Source organism: Callospermophilus lateralis, chromosome 2, assembly GCF_048772815.1.
Source record: "Callospermophilus lateralis isolate mCalLat2 chromosome 2, mCalLat2.hap1, whole genome shotgun sequence".
Lineage (NCBI taxonomy): Eukaryota > Metazoa > Chordata > Mammalia > Rodentia > Sciuridae > Callospermophilus > Callospermophilus lateralis.
Genome location: NC_135306.1, coordinates 147309782 through 147325966, shown reverse-complemented (window position 1 = coordinate 147325966; position 16185 = coordinate 147309782). Strand labels below are relative to the sequence as shown.

Here is a 16185-nt window from a genome sequence, read left to right as displayed (position 1 = left end):
ATCTGCTCTTAAATTTCATGTAAAAGGAATTATGCAATATGTACCTTTTTATGTCTGCCTTCTTTTGTTCAATATGATTTTTTGAGGTTCATCTATATTATTATCAGTATCAGTAGTTCATTCTTTTTTAATGCTAGTAGTAAGTATTCCATTATATAGATATACCATTCACCAATGATGCGTGTTAAGGTTGTTACCAGTTTGGGCCTCTTATGAATAAAGTGACTACATACATTCTGTGTACAGGTCTTTAATTGGATATATTTTCTCATTTCTATTGGGTAAATACCTAGAAGTGGAATTTCTGGGTTGTATAAGTCTACACTTTATAGGAAACTGCCAAACTATTGTCCAACATATTATATTTTATTATAGTTCTACTAACAAATATACGAAGAATCTCATTGCTCCATATCCTTGGTAATACTTGGTGTTACCAATCTTGTTATTTTTAGTTTTTCTGGGGAGTATGGAGTACTGTCTCTAGTATTTTAATTTGCATTTCTTTAAGAACTAATGATGTTGTCTATCTTTCCATGTGCTAGTTGGCCATTTGTATGTCTTAGAAATATCTGTTCAAGCATCTAGAGATATAGCTTAGTGATAGAGTGCTCACCTAGCAAGCACAAGACCCTGGCTGTGGTCTCCAGCACCACCAAAGGAAGAAAGGAAAAAAACTAAAAAGAAGTGTCTATTCAAATCTTGTACTTTTTGGTTAGAAACTGAGTTGTTTTTCTTCTTATTGAAGTGTACAATTTTTGGGGGGCGATTATGAATTATCTTTTCATTTTCTTAATAGTGTCTCTTTATTTTATTTTTTAATGTGGTGCTGAGGACTGAACTCAATGCCTCATGCATGCTAGGCAAGCACTCTACCACTGAGCCACAACCCCAACCCCCATTAATGGTGTCTTTTGATGAATAGAGTTTTAAATTTTTACAAAATCCAATTTATTTTTAAAAATTTTTAGGTCTAGTACCTTTTGAGTCAGAAGAGATCTTTGCCTTCCCCATGGTCAAAAAGATTTTCTATTTTGTTTGCTTTTTTCCCCAAGAGTTTTATTAACTGTAGTTTTCGTATTTAGGCCTATGATCCATTTGAGTTAATTTTGTGTATAATGTAAGGCAAAGTTGAGGGTCATATTTTCCTCTGCTAGTAACTGGTTATTGCGTAACATCATTTCTTTTCTTTTTTTTTTTTTTTTTAACGTGGTGGTGGTGAGGATTGAATCCCTATTTTCCCCTGCTAGTAACTGGTTATTGTATAACATCTTTTTTTTTTTGTGGTGGTAGTGTAGTGGTCGTGAGGATTGAACCCAGGACCTTGTGCATGCAAGGCAAACACTCTACCAACTGAGCTATATCCCCAGCCCTGCATACCATCTTTTAAAAAGATTATTCTTTCTGCATTAAATTATTATTTTTTTAATATTTATTTTTAGTTTTAGGTGGACACAATATCTTTTTTTTTCTTCCTATGTGGTGCTGAGGATCGAACCAGTGCCTCACACATGCTAAGTGAGCACTCTACCACTGAGCCACAACCCCAGCCCATGCATTAATGTATTATGACAGTTTTTTCCTAGTCTGTTCTATCCTTATGTCAATACCATATTGTATTTTAATTGTAGCAAGCATTATTTAATTATTTATTTATTTATTTATTTTGTATCAGGGACTGAACCCAGTGGTGCTTAACCATTGAGCCACATCCCCACCCCTTTTTAAAAATATTTTCTTTAGAGAAAGAGTCTCTAGGTTGCTTAGGGTCTCACTAAATTTTTGATGCTGGCTTTGAACTCTGAATCTTCCTGCCTCAGCCTCCTAAGCTGCACCTTATTGTAAATCTTGAGATCAGTCAGAACAGTCCTCCTGTTCTGTTCTTTTTCAGTATAGCTTTGGATGTCCTATATCCTTTGCAATTTTGCATTCATTTTAGAGTCAGCTTGCCAACTTCTACCAAAAAAAGTCTGCTGGAGGGGCTAGGGTTGTGGCTCAGTGGTAGACTGCTCACCTAGGACGCATGAAGCACTGGGTTCGATCTTCAGCACCACATAAATGTAAAATAAATATATTGTGGCCACCTAAAACTAAAAAATTAATATTAAAAAAAAGTCTGCTAGAGCTAGGGATGTAGCTCAGTGGTAGACCTCGTTGCCTAACATGGAGGAGGAGGAGGAGGAAGAAAGAATGGAGGAAGAGGAGGAGGAAAGAATGGAGGAAAAGGAGAAGGAAAGAATAGAGAAGGAGGAGGAGGAAGGAATGGGGGAAGAGGAAAGAATGGAGGAGGAGGAGGAAGAGGAAGAGGAAAGAATGGAGGAGGAGGATAGAAGGAAAGAATGGAGGAGGAGGAGGAGGAGGAGGAGGAGGAGGAGGAGAGGAGGAGGAGGAGGAGGAGAGAAGGAGGAGGAGGGGAGGAGGGGGAGGAGAAGAGGGGGAGGAGAAGGAGGAGGAAGAGGAGGAGGAAGAAACAAGGAAAGAATATTCAGTCTTCCAAACCATGAATGTAGCATAATTCTCCATTGGTTCAGGTTTCCTTTAATTTCTTCCAGAAACATTTTATGGTTTTTCTGCATAGTTGTTGCACATACTTTGCTAGCTCTAACTCTAGATTTCTAATGATTTGGGGGTACTTATTTTAAGTGATATTACAATTTTAAAACTTTATTTTCCAGATGTTAATTATTAGCATTTAGAAATACAATTGATTTTTTTTGAGAGAGAGAATTTTAAAATTTAATTTTTAGTTTTCGGCAAATACAACATCTTTGTTTGTATGTGGTTCTGAGGATCCAACCAGGACCGCATGCATGCCAGGTGAGCGCGCTACCACTTGAGCCACATCCCCAGCCCTACAATTGATTTTTGTATATGAACGTTTTATTCCATGACCTTGTTAATTTCACTAATCAGTTTTTCTGTTAATTCCTTAGGACATTCTTTGAACTTATCAAGTGTATAAAGCAGATTAGACCACTAACCATTTTAAACCTGCCTTGCCTTCTATGTGCATATGCTTGTTCATTTGTGAAACACATACTGGAAAGTTCTAGTATGTTAGGGTGCATCTTTGTGTTAGGTGTGACTGGACCCTATATAAATAGAGAGTCAAGGAACTCATTGTCTAAAGAAGGGTATAGATAAGAAACTGACTATGATAAAGTAAGATGACCATAGTAGTAAATATAAGCCAGGCTTCCCAAAGACCTTTGGCTTTTTAATAAATAATCTGCTTTGAGGGCATCTCAAATGATAAACAGACATTTCTAAGCTATTGACAGAATGAAAATGCTAATTATAATTCATAAATATCCTACCTAACTTTTTAAATCAACTTTCAAGCCATAAAGTCATATAATTTAAAAGAAAAACAACATCCAGGCTGGGGATGTGACTCAAGTGGTAGCGTGCTTGCCTAGCATGCTTGAGGCACTGGGTTCAATTCTCAGCACCACATAAAAATAAAAATAAAGATATTTTGTCCACCTAAAACTGAAAAATAAATATTTTTTAAAAATCCACCTGACATCCTAACATTTTCATCATTTTCCAAGCCATGAATTCATAGAAATTAAAGGCAAAAGGGAACTTAAAAATCAGATATTGCAATCCACCTTTCTTTACAGATAAGGAAATAAGAATTGGGTCCAACTTCCACAGTGAATTGGTAAACTGAGAGAATATTCCTATTGCCTATACCAAGACAGCCCTCAAAAACTTACTGATGGCCAATTATGTATATATTTCCTTATTTACTCTGTATCTCCTATGCATCAGATACTATCCTAGTGACTAGATATATGAAAAAGTAATAAGATTGTATATCTGCATGCTAAGAATGCACCATTTAGTTGGGGAAACAGATAAGAAAAGAGACAATTATAAAAAGTGATTTTTTTAAGTAGTTTTCTTTAGGGACCATTTGTTGCAGGACATAGAAATGGATCATGACAGCAGGAAGTACAGACTCACTTCATTAGAAATTGAATGGTTGCTTCTTCATCTTTCACTCTTTTCTGCATTCCTTCCTCTCCATTTATCTTCAAATCTTTATATCTATTTTTCTTTCCCTGAGGAATATTTTTCTGCTCATTCATCCACTTATTCATTCACTTTGGGTACCCCCAAATATCAGCCTCAGATCTTAAGTTCATTTGACTTCATACTTTGAAATCATCTCTATATTTAATTGATTAGGTTTCTGGATCCCCAACTCCAGACTTTGTCCCTACTTGTCTACTCCTTATCCCCGCAGCCTCTCATAGGCTATAGGAGTGCAGAGTTTCTAAGAATGTGGTTGGAAAGAAATGATGGGTATTACTAGACCACAAAAGTATGTAGGTAAGTGGTAAAGTCCCATTCTATTTGTTCCTGTTATATATTCTTAAGAAAGTTTCTTTCTTTCTTTTTAAGGTTTGAATGTTTCAAGATGAAGAACTCAGTAAACTACCATCTACTTTTTACCCTAGTTCTATTCAGTTTATTAGTAACCACAGTAAGTCATATTTTGTCTCTAACAGATTAAGCATATGAATTTGTCGTTTATGGAGAAAACATTTTGCTTCCTGTATTTGCTTGAAGCTGTTCAAACTGAAATGTTTCTACATATAATTGGAATATCTCATTTTCGGATATTGCTTCTTTGTTTCCAAGTGTTATTTTTCCTTATAATTGAAATAACTTTTGTAATGTTTAATTTTTTAAAGGAATAAAGGTCAAAAAGTAAATATTTAATTAGTAACAATGGAGAAAAATTAACTTTTATCATGAATGGACATATTACCTCCTATTTGTTAAAGAAATTGGCTCCACTCCATTGGATCTAGTGTGACTATTTTAATGGGTAACCTTTTCCTAATAACTTGAGGTAGCCAGTCACTTCTGATCCTATCCTACCTTGTGCTTTTCTTCCTCAAGTGAATTGCATTCTGAATTAAGAAAATACTAATTTAAACAAACACTTCAGGAAAACCTACATGTCAGGCACAGGAAATACAGAGGTGCCTAAGAAGCATTTACTATCCAAAAGGAATTAATTCTATTAGAGAAATTAAACTTGTAAACAAAGAAATGTATCAAAAGATAATAACTGAAATACTAGAAGTAAATGTTAATTATATGTGATGAGGTAAAAGAAAGCCGATCGAGACTGCTTGACTATTCCTTATATCCCATAAATATGTGTGTGTTTTTATGTTTTTATGTATCAATTAAAAATAAATTTAATTTTTTAAAAAGTCTACTTGAGTAGGTCATGGAAAGCTTCAGAGAGAGGAGGCAGTTGAGTTAGATTTTGACTGATAATTGAAAGTTCATCCAACCTCTGGGCAACAGTGTGGCAAAACATTTTGAAATAGTCTTTCATATGTCCATGGGTATAAAACTCTGGAACCACATAGAGAATTACTGTTTTTAATTATTTGCTAATGTCAGATATTGTACTGAATACTTTACCTTTATTGTTTTATTTGTCACCAATAGAATTGGGAAAGATTTTATATAGGTGGATATCTATGATAAGTGGGGAGTAGTGAATGAGCTTACTGAAATAGGTTATAAAGCTCATTGTTTGCCAGATCTTACTATTTCAATTTTTATTGTCAAGGCAGTGGAGAGCCATTAACTGGCTTAAAGTAGAGAAAAATGTAATCAGATATGTTTTAGAAAGATTACACTGGTTATGGAGGATGGGAAGAAATAAGGGCTAGGGATATGAGATTCAGACTATAAAGCAACATATAGGAATGAAAAAAAGCTGACATAAATACCTGTCTATGGGACCTGTGGTCCACTGAGTAGAAAAGATGGAAATAGAGTTTTAAAGGAGTTGTTAAAACGGTTGCTCAGTTTATGGCCTGACGCCAATATATGTAGTATGCCCTTAACCATGATAGGAAACTTGGAAGATGGGCAGCTGTTTCAGGAAATTTAATGGATAAGTTCGTATCATGGCATAGAGGTAGATAAATTCAATTTAGAATATGTTTGGTTTGAAGCTCCCAGCATTAATAACACCTGAGGCTTAGCAAGTAGTCTGGTCCAAAGATGTAGATTTGGGAGTTGGAAGGGTATAGGTAGACTAGATAGGTGGGGATAGATGAACTGGCAAAGAAATTGCATAGACCATTATGATGACTAAAGATAGAATGCTACAACCACAGACAGAAGAGATAGAACAAGCAAAGCAGTCTGAGAAAAGTAATCAGATATATATAGGAAAGCCAAGAGCCCAATGTAACAGGAATTTTTAGAGTGAAAAGTAAATAGTAAGTATTAGTTTCCTCTGAATGGATGTGAATAAAATGAAGATTTAAACCTAATAGAAATTTTGAAGTAGAAAACCAAGTAATCTAAATGAGAATACTGTCACCAGTAAATTGATGAAGGCAGAAGCTATATTCCAGTTGTTGAGATGTTAAATAAAAGGGTGAAAGAGCACATATGCAGTATTTTCTTGAGTTTCTAAGCTTTGCCTAAACTACATGCTAGCTAATGATGAAAGAATCCAAGAAGAGGTGAAAAATAGTCTTATTACTGTTTAAAGAAGAGAATAAAGTAAGTCTAGAGAATGTCAGTGAATTGCCTTGCCAGCCAAGTTTAAATAGAGAGCAAGTGGCAGAGACAATATTGGATCACTTTCTAAGTTAAGAGATGATGTAGTTAGGAACAGGCTTTGGAGCTGGGCATGGTAGCATGGGCCTATTATCTGAGCTATTCCAGGGGGTGAGGCAGAAGGATCACAAATTTGTAGTCAGCCTGAGCAACTTAGGGAGACTGTGTCTCAAAACAAAATTTTTTAAAAAGATCTAAGGATGTAGCTTAGCTGGCATGCACAAGGCCCTGGGTTCAATTCCTAGTACTGCAAAAGAAAAACCAACAGCAAAAAAAGGCTTTGGAATCAATGAGATCTGAGTTTAGATCTAACACTGTTACTTAGTAACTGTGGGACATTGGGCAAATTACTTAGTCTCTTTCAGCCTTAGTTTTCCTTACCTATAAAATGTAGATAACAATAGTATACATTTCATATTAGTTCTGAAAATTAATATTGGCATATAGCAAGGACTTCATAATTTTCTTCCTTTAAAAAAATGTATCTTCGAGAGCATGCCCTTTTGTATTTCTTTTATTAGTAGCTGTAAGAATCTGCTTTAACCATACAAAGGCAAATTAGTTGTTTCATTTGGTGCTGGGGATCAAACCCAAGTTCTTACTCATGCTAAGCATATAATCTATCACTGAGCTTATACCCTCTAGCCCCAGAAATCACTTACTTTGAAATAAGGAATATAAAAGCATTTTCCTTTGCCAAGTTTAAAGTTACTGATATATATATATATAGTCTCAGACACATTATTTTAAAGCCCTGTGGCTGTTCAAAGGAAATAATTTGATCACTTTGTAGCTAGAAACTTACTCCAGAAATAAACTTAGTAGCCAAATTGTATGTATGAATTTGTAAAACTTTATTAAATCACTACATTAAATGAGGATATAGAGATATTTACAACCAGTCCTTTCTATCAAAGAAATTCTTTTCTTGCAGAGAGAGAAAGAGAAAAACCAAATGCCATAGTGATGGTGGGAAGGAGGCATACTTTGAATTGTATCTTTTTGTTGGTGTTGTTTTTCTAATTAGCTTTACATGACAGTAGAATGTATTTTGATACATCATACATAAATGGAGTATAACTTTTCATTCTTCTGGTTGTCCGTGATATAGAATCACACCAGCCATGTAATCATATATGCACATAAGGTAATAATGTCTGATTCATTCTACTGCCCTTCTTACTCCCAAACCCCCTCCTCTGCTTTCACTCCCCTCTCTAGTCCAGAGTATCTCTATTCTTCCTTAGCTGCCCCCTTCCTTTTATTGTGAATTAGCATATTAGAGAAAACATTCAGCCTTTGGTTTGGGGAGTATTGACTTATTTCACTTAGCATGATATTCTCTTCCACTTACCTGGGGAATGCCATAATTTCATTCTTCGTTAAGGCTGAGTAATACTTCATTGTGTGTATATATACCACATTTTCTTTATCCATTCATCTATTGAAGGGCACCCAGGTTGATTCCAAGTTTAGCTATTGTGAGTTGAGCTGTTATAAATGTGGGTGTGGCTGTGTCACTGTAGTATGCTGATTTTAAGCCCTTTGAGAATAAACCATGGAGTGGGATAACTGAGTGTTTCCATTCCAAGTTTCCTGAGGAATCTCCATACTGCTTTTCATAGTGGTTGCATCATTATGGCCATTTTCACAATATCCATCTTCTAAGATCTTCTTCAATTTCTTTAGTGTTCTATAGTTTTCATTGTAGAGGTCTTTCACCTCTTTAAGTGAAAAGGTTGATTCCCAAGTAGTTTGGTTTTGTTTTGTTTTGGTTTTTTTTTTTTGAGACTACTGTAAATGGGTAAATGGGATAGTTTTCCTAATTTCTTTTTCAGCAGATTCATTATTGGAATATAGGAATGCAATTTATTTATGGGTGTTGATTTTGTGTCCTACTACTTGGCTGAATTAATTTATTAGTTCTACAAGATTTCTGGTGGAATTTTTTTTTTTGCATCTTCTAAATATAGAATTGTGCCATCAGCAAATAGTGATAGTTTGAGTTCTTCCTTTCCTATTCATAACCCTTGAATTTCTTTCTTCTCTCTATTGCTCTGGCCAGAGTTTCAAGGATGATATTGAATAGAAGTGGCATCCTTGGCTTGTTCCAGTTCTTAGAGGGAATGCTGTCAGTTTTTCTCTGTTGAGAATGATGTTGGTCTTGGGCTTAGCATATATAGCTTTTACAAAGTTGAGGTATATTCCTACTATCCCTATTTTTCTACTGTTTTGAACATGAAGGGGTGCTGTATTTTGTCAAATGCTTTTTCTGCATCTATTGAGATGATGATCTGATTCTTGTCTTTAAGTCTGTTAATGTGATGATGAGTTACACTTATTGATTTCCATATATTAAACCATCCTTGCATCCCTAGGATGAACCCCACTTGATTGTGGTGCACTATCTTTTCAATATGTTTTTGTATGTAATTTGCCAGAATTTTATTGAGAATTTTGCATTTGTGTTCATCAGGGATATTGGTCTGAAGTTTTCTTTCCTTAATGTATCTTTGTCTGATTTTGGTATCAGGGTGATAGTAGCCTCATAGAATGAGTTTGGAAGGGTTTCTTCCTTTTCTATTTCATGGAATAATTTGAGGACTATTGGCGTTAATTCGTCATTAACGGTCTTGTAGAACTCAGCTGAGAATCCATATGGTCATGGGTTTTCTTGATGGTAGGCTTTTGATGGTATCTTTGAATATTAACAGATGAGTTTTTGCCAGCGGGGAAACATTTCTGAACAAAGTAAGGAGAAGCATATTTAAAGTTACAAAAGCATGAAACTAGTACATCTAAAGAAGCACAGTACTTTTTGGAACAGAGGATGGGAAGGAGACAAGAAGACAGCAGTGAGGCCAAACAGAAAGGCAGGAATTGTAGGAGACCCTGAGGTCAAGCTGAGAAATTTGAACCTTGTCTGTAAGTGATGAGAGTCATTAAAGTAGTGATTTGAATTTTGATTCTTGTGAACCACATCATTTAAAAATTGTGCTCCTGGGGCTGGGGTTGTGACTCAGTGGTAGAGTGCTTGCCTGGCATGTATGAGGCTCTGGGTCAGAATCTCAGTACTACATATAAATAAATAAAATAAAGGTCCACCAATAACTTAAAAAAATATTTTTAAAAATGTGCTCCTATAGGGCAATGCATGCATGTTAAATATTAATCAGGCATTGGGCTTAAATAATATGTGTGACACTGGGTCCTAAAACTAGAAATTGTATAACTTGGAATGCATCTAGGTGATCAAACAGATTAATAACAAAAGAGTGAACAGGAAATTTGTTTTAAATGTCTTCGTTTATTGAACATCTACTGTATGCTAGATACTTTCATGTATTTTAGCTTGTCATTCCTCTCCACTATTACTCTTCATTACCCAGATAAGATGAAGTGGGTCTTTTGATTCACTGACTCGCCCATGGCCTGTAACAAATAGGTGTCCAGAGTTTAACTCCTGTCTCTAAATCGTTCCGTGTTCTTTCTACTATAGAATAGATGTGGTACAGGAATTATCAGCTGAACTTCCTCCCTCTTCATGAGTCTTCATGCATTCTTCTATCTACTTGATTGTGACACAAAGGCCAAGAAGTCAGAGTAGTTCACAATAGATTTGAAATATTTAATTTACCATGGCAAGGTTAGCACTGGTAGAGAGCCATCTGTATGTACTAGCACTTTGTGTGCCATGCTATCTGGTCTGATTGGCTTTACATGGTTGGAGTCAAGTCCAAACAAAATGAGATTAGCAGGAAAGGTTTGGGATCTACAAAGTAGGTGGAATAGGTTTTTATTCCCCCTCCATAATACATTTAATTTACATGTATTTTTCTAATATTTTGCAGGTTTACCTTCATGTAAAAGATCCCATATTTCATCAGGTAAATATTTTAAATTATCACACATTTGATTGTTTTTTTTAATGTAGCTTTAGTTTTAGATGGATACATTAGTTTGTTTTTATGTGGTGTCGAGGATCGAACCCAGTGCCTCATCATGCTAGGCGAGCACTCTACCACTGAGCCACCGCCCCAGCCCCCACATTTGATTGTTTAATAGTATATGCTTGCTTTGTGTTTCACTTTTCTAGTAATTATATGTAGACATAGCTTTTAGAGAGAGCCTAAAAAAAAGTCAGTGTTTAAAACAAGAGGTTGGCAAACATAAGTGCTTATGGGAACCAGGTTTAGGTAATAGGAATATATCTAACAGCCAAAGCCAAGGTCCAGCCCTCTATTATATTCAGTTATGCAAGGGCAGGATTACTCTTACAGACAGAAAGAACCAAGGAGCATCACATACATACATACACACATAAAGTCTTATATTATGATCTAGAAAAGAAAAACTGCATGGGCTGGGAGTATATAACTCAAGTGGTAGAGTGCTTGCCTAACTGAGGTCCTATATAAGGACCTCAGTTCAATCCCCTGCACTAGGAGGAGCGGGTCAAAGGACAGGCTGCAAATTTTTTGTTTCCACCTTAATATATTTTAGTACATTTTGTTGATGCAGGAGGTCATTTACATTAAAGGAAGCAAACACAGGAAACTTTGTTGTAGGAAATGATGATTTAAGCATATCCCATTATGAAACCAGAATGAAATAAAGTTGCAGACCTTAAATAAAGAGAACTGTTATTTATTGAATACAACCAGGTTCCTGGTACTACATTGATTACTATACATATTTCTAAATTCACCAGCTAGCCTATAAATTAGAGATTATTATGCATATTTTAAGGGAAATGAGCTCAGAGATATAAAATATATTGCTCCTGGGTGATGGACTTATTAAGGGGCAGAGCCAAGACTGTAACCTTAGATTTGTCTGACTCCTGTCACCATTTTTTATTTATTTATTTTTTTAGTTTTCAGCTGACACAACATCTTTGTTTGTATGTGGTGCTGAGGATCGAACCCGGGCCACACGCATGCCAGGCGAGCGCGCTACCGCCTGAGCCACATCCCCAGCCCCTGTCACCATTTTTTAAATAAACTTGCTAACATAAGTAAATGAATAAGTAGCAAGCAAGCACACTTTTCAGAAGTGTCAGAGGCCTTGAATTTTTTTAAATATTTTGTGCTCTTATAAAAAAAATAACATTCCTGTAACTTTTTTAACTCAAGCTATATAATAATCATCTAATCAAAATCTGTTTGTTGAAATAAATTCCATAACCATTAGGGCCTTGCTTTTCTCCAGCCAACTGAAAGCATATGTATTAAAATAGATACTACAGGGAAGGACATCATCACCTTCTTATTTATTGTAATTTGAAATGCTGTCATTATCATCCTTTCATTAGAAAAATTTATTTACACAGTGAAAAACATGCAGTTTTTTATATGAAAAATCCTCAATTTTTATAAATTTTTTTTGGCTTTATAAGAATGAAAAATCATAACTGCAAAATAAAAATTGGAAATCTGGGGTTAATTTGTATAATTCTGTGACCACCAATTTTCCATTTTATGTTTTAGATCTATTTGACACTGTACAATAAAAATAACAAATTTATTATATAGCTATTCCTGCTGCAATATCCAGTAAAATAAATATTTTCTTGTGTGTATAGCAATAATATTTGCTGATGAGAAGGAAACAGGTTGAAAACTAGGTCTATCCATGTCCACTGTGGTTTATGCACCAGGCCTAGACTTTAATAATCAATTTCAGAGGGACTGGACTGGTGAGGTTGCTCATTGGTAGAGCTCCTAGTTAGGTACTGGAGGGCCCTATCTTAGATCCCTAGTGTCACAGTCGGGGAAGAGGCAAAATAGGAGCTTTCAGACAGTTGAACACATGAAGGTCCTGAAAGTACACACTTAAATACCAGATAGGGCATGGGAGCTATGTGCACCTTCTTCTAAACCTCACCATACTCATCCCTTCATCTATATTTTTTGTAATATTCTTATAATAAACTGCTAAACAATTGAACAAATAAGTCTGAGCTCTTAATTTTGGAGAAATAAATATGGAAAAAGGAAGGGCCAAAAATGAAATCTGGAATTGGATTGAAATTGGAAGTTCTAATATGAACTCATAATACACAATATTAAGAAAAATATGTGGGGCTGGGATTGTGGCTCAACGGTAGAGTGCTCACCACCACATTCGAGGCCCAGGGTTCGATCCTCAGCACCACATAAAGATAAATAAAATAAAGTATAAAAAAATTTTAAAAAATATGTGGATAAATTTATGATCAAAGTTAACATCTCCAGTAAAAGAACAAATAGATATGGTGTTTCTCCTAATATGACACACTGGGAAGGACATATGAATTGTCTGGTGTTTGCACCAACAATGCATAACCTGAGTTAATCAGGAGGAAAAGTGAAACAAACCCAAACTAAGGACATTCTACAAAGTAACTTGACTATTCCCTTAAAAAATTAAGACAAAAGAAGATTAAGGAATTGTTGTGGAATAAAGAAGAAATGACAGTATTGGAGCACTTGTCTAGCCTGTGTGAAGCCCTGAGTTCAATCCCCAGCACGATAAAATAGAAAAAAAAAAAAAAAAAAGACTAAAGACCTGACAACTGACAACTAAATATACCTCATGGTCTTATATTTTCTTTGCCTACAATGAATGTTATTAATATAATTATAAAACTTGAATAAAGCCCTTGTATTATATCAGTGTTATTTTCCTAGTTAATAATATTTATACTGTGCTTGTGTAATAGAAAGTCCTTGATTTTTAGGAAATCAAAACCAAAATATTTAGGGATAGATAAAGAGATAAATAGATAGAGCAGATGTAGCAAGAGGTTAACATTTGAGGAATCCGAGTGAAGGCTAGATGGAAGTTCTTTGTAGCATTCTTGAAACTTTTCTGTAAATCTGAAATTATTTAAAATTTAAAAGTTTAAATATTGGAATGGCCTACTTTAATACATAGTAATTGTATTTTAAAATGTCAGGGTTTATAGTATTTGAGAAATTATATCCATTGCAACTATTCAACTTACAGTGAAAATTTTAGATTTCAGCCTACAAATGTGTAGGTAGTAAAATTATTCTGTATATTAAATGGTAGATACATCTGTCCATACCTATAGGATTGTAAACACCAAGAGTAAATCTTAATGTTATCTATGGACTTGGGTGATGATGATGTGTCCAATAGATTCTTTGTAACAAATGTACCACTGTGGTGTATGATGTTGATAGTGGGGGAAATTGTACATGTGTGCACAGGGGCTATGTGAAAACTCATGATATTCCTGCTGCATTTTGTTATGAATGTAAAAATGCCCTAAAAATAAAGATTATTATTTTTTAAAAATCAGAATATATAAATGAACAAGTAGGAGGGAGAAGTAGGATGATGTTAAGGTGAAACAGGTAATCTGAGGGTGAAAGACTTCTATTAATGTAACTACCCCTCCATGTTTTTTCCAGAAATAAATATTTTTATGTGATTTTTGTCCTGAGCCTAGAGATTTCAAATCAGGATAGGAGGGTTGTAGTCATAGCTCGGTGGTAGAGCACAGTTAGTATTCATTCAAGAAATATCCACTGTGTGCTTTCACAGTACCAAATTCTGAGACAGAAGCTGAAAATAGGCAGCAGAGCAAAGACTTTAAGATCTAAAATCAAAGAAACCTGGATTCATATCTAGACTCTCCCACTTAATAGCAATTAGCTATTTTGTTTTCCTAATTTGTTTTGTGTGTGTGTGTGTGTGTGTGTGTCCACATGTGTGTGTTTCAAATGTATTTGTCTCCCCCATGCAAACCTAGAATGCAAGCTCCATGGAAGTAAAGAGCTGTATTCCCAGAGTCTAATACAGAGCTGAGCAAATAATAGATACTGTTTAAATATTTGTTTTGTAATGGGATATGTCATGAAAGGCAGGATGGGGAAAGATCATAATGCACCAATTTAAAAAAAGTGAAGGAAAAAAAGATGATTAAGAGTATTGAAGGGGTCGTTTGATGAAATGTGAGTTATAATTGTATATAAAGAACAGTGAATGCAAAGAAGGTGCCTAATGTTTCTAGGATAAGGCTTTAAGATGTGACTAACAAGATAAATAGGAATTTGCAGGGAGTCCAGGCTGAGAGAGGATGTTCAAAATCAAAGAAAAATGAGAACATAAGCAGCAATTCATGCTTAAATACATGGACTTTGGAGTTAGATTGTCTGACTCCAAAGCTTGGGTTTGCCACTTGCTACGTGACCTTAGATAAATTATTTAATACCCTATGCCTCAGTTTTCTTACCTATCAAATCACATTAATGATAGTACCTACCTCATAGGATTGTTGTAGAATTAAATGAAATAAAGCATGTAATGTGCTTGTCGCTGTGCTTTACTTATAGTAATAGATGTTAGCTGCTGTTAGTTAATTGGGCTGAGAAGAGATGTGATCATGTTTGTATATTATAAATTTATTGTTCCAACAAAGGATAAGTTAGAGGAATGAAGGCAGATTAAATTAGGAAAGCACACAAGTTAGTATTTTCTGAAACACTGCCTTCATACCAAGTATTTACTAGGTTCTACAGGAGAAAAATACAGCTTGGATGTAGCTCAGTGATAGAGCATCCATAGATTCAATCCCCAAAACTTCAAAAACAGTAATGATAATAATATAACATGTGGCTTGCTATTCATTGTATTTATATTTTGGATTTATCTAGAGGTTTAAATTTTTTCAAAATAAAATGTTGGGAAAGTTAGGTAACAAAAAAAAAAAGGAAAGAAAGTGATGAAGCCATTATAAATACATGCTTCTATAGTACTTATCAGGGAAGAAGATTTTGATATACTTACTTATCATGAAATTATTTATTGGATAGTCTTATGTTTAAAAGTATTTGTAAAACCAAACTCTTGAAGTAGTTAATATCAAAGAACTTTGTTCTATCACTCAAAATTTATTTATATTGGTAATCTAAAAAATAAAGGAAGTGGGGCTAGGTTGTGTCTCAGTGGTAGAGTGCTTGCTTGCCTGGCACATTTGAGGCACTGGGTTTGATTCTCAGCACTGCATAAAAATAAAAAAAAATTAAAAGTATTGTGTCCATCTACAACTAATATATATATATATATATATATATATATATATATATATATATATATATATATATGTAATATGATAGAATTACTGCTATAAGTGTAATTAGATCCTTTTCAAAGCCAGGTATAGCAACATGGTAAAATTGATTATTCTAATAGACATTCTTTGGCCAACATAAAGATTTATTTCTCTAGCATGGTTTGGGTACTGACAGTTTATATTAAACATAAAAAGTTCAAACTCTTGCATAGATTGTCTTGATAATACCTTAAATATTTTTTTACATATTTTTTAGTTGTAAATGGTTGTAGTGTCTTTATTTTGTTTATTTACTTTTATGTGGTGCTGAGGATCAAACCCAGTGCCTCACACATGGGAGGCAAGTGCTTTATCGCTGAGCCACAACCCAATCTACCACCTAAAATATTTTTAATGAGCATTTTTGCCCATTAAAATATTTGATATTTTATTATTTGCCTTCTGTTTTATAATTTTAACTACTGTAATCTTTCATTTTAATAAATATC

General features: G+C 34.5%; 1 protein-coding gene across 4 annotated transcripts in view; it reads left to right on the top strand.

Annotated features, from left to right (window-relative positions):
- The window catches only part of Acer3 (alkaline ceramidase 3), a 201961-nt gene that overhangs the window by 125717 nt on the left and 60059 nt on the right, over positions 1-16185 (top strand). For 3 of the 4 annotated variants that reach the window (XM_076846599.2, XM_076846597.2, XM_076846600.2), the window contains exons 5-6: positions 4414-4495; positions 10464-10499. In XM_076846599.2, the coding sequence (XP_076702714.1) occupies positions 4414-4495; positions 10464-10499 (118 nt within the window). The remainder of the gene's footprint in view (positions 1-4413; positions 4496-10463; positions 10500-16185) is intronic. The other variant, XM_076846601.2, reaches the window with a different exon arrangement.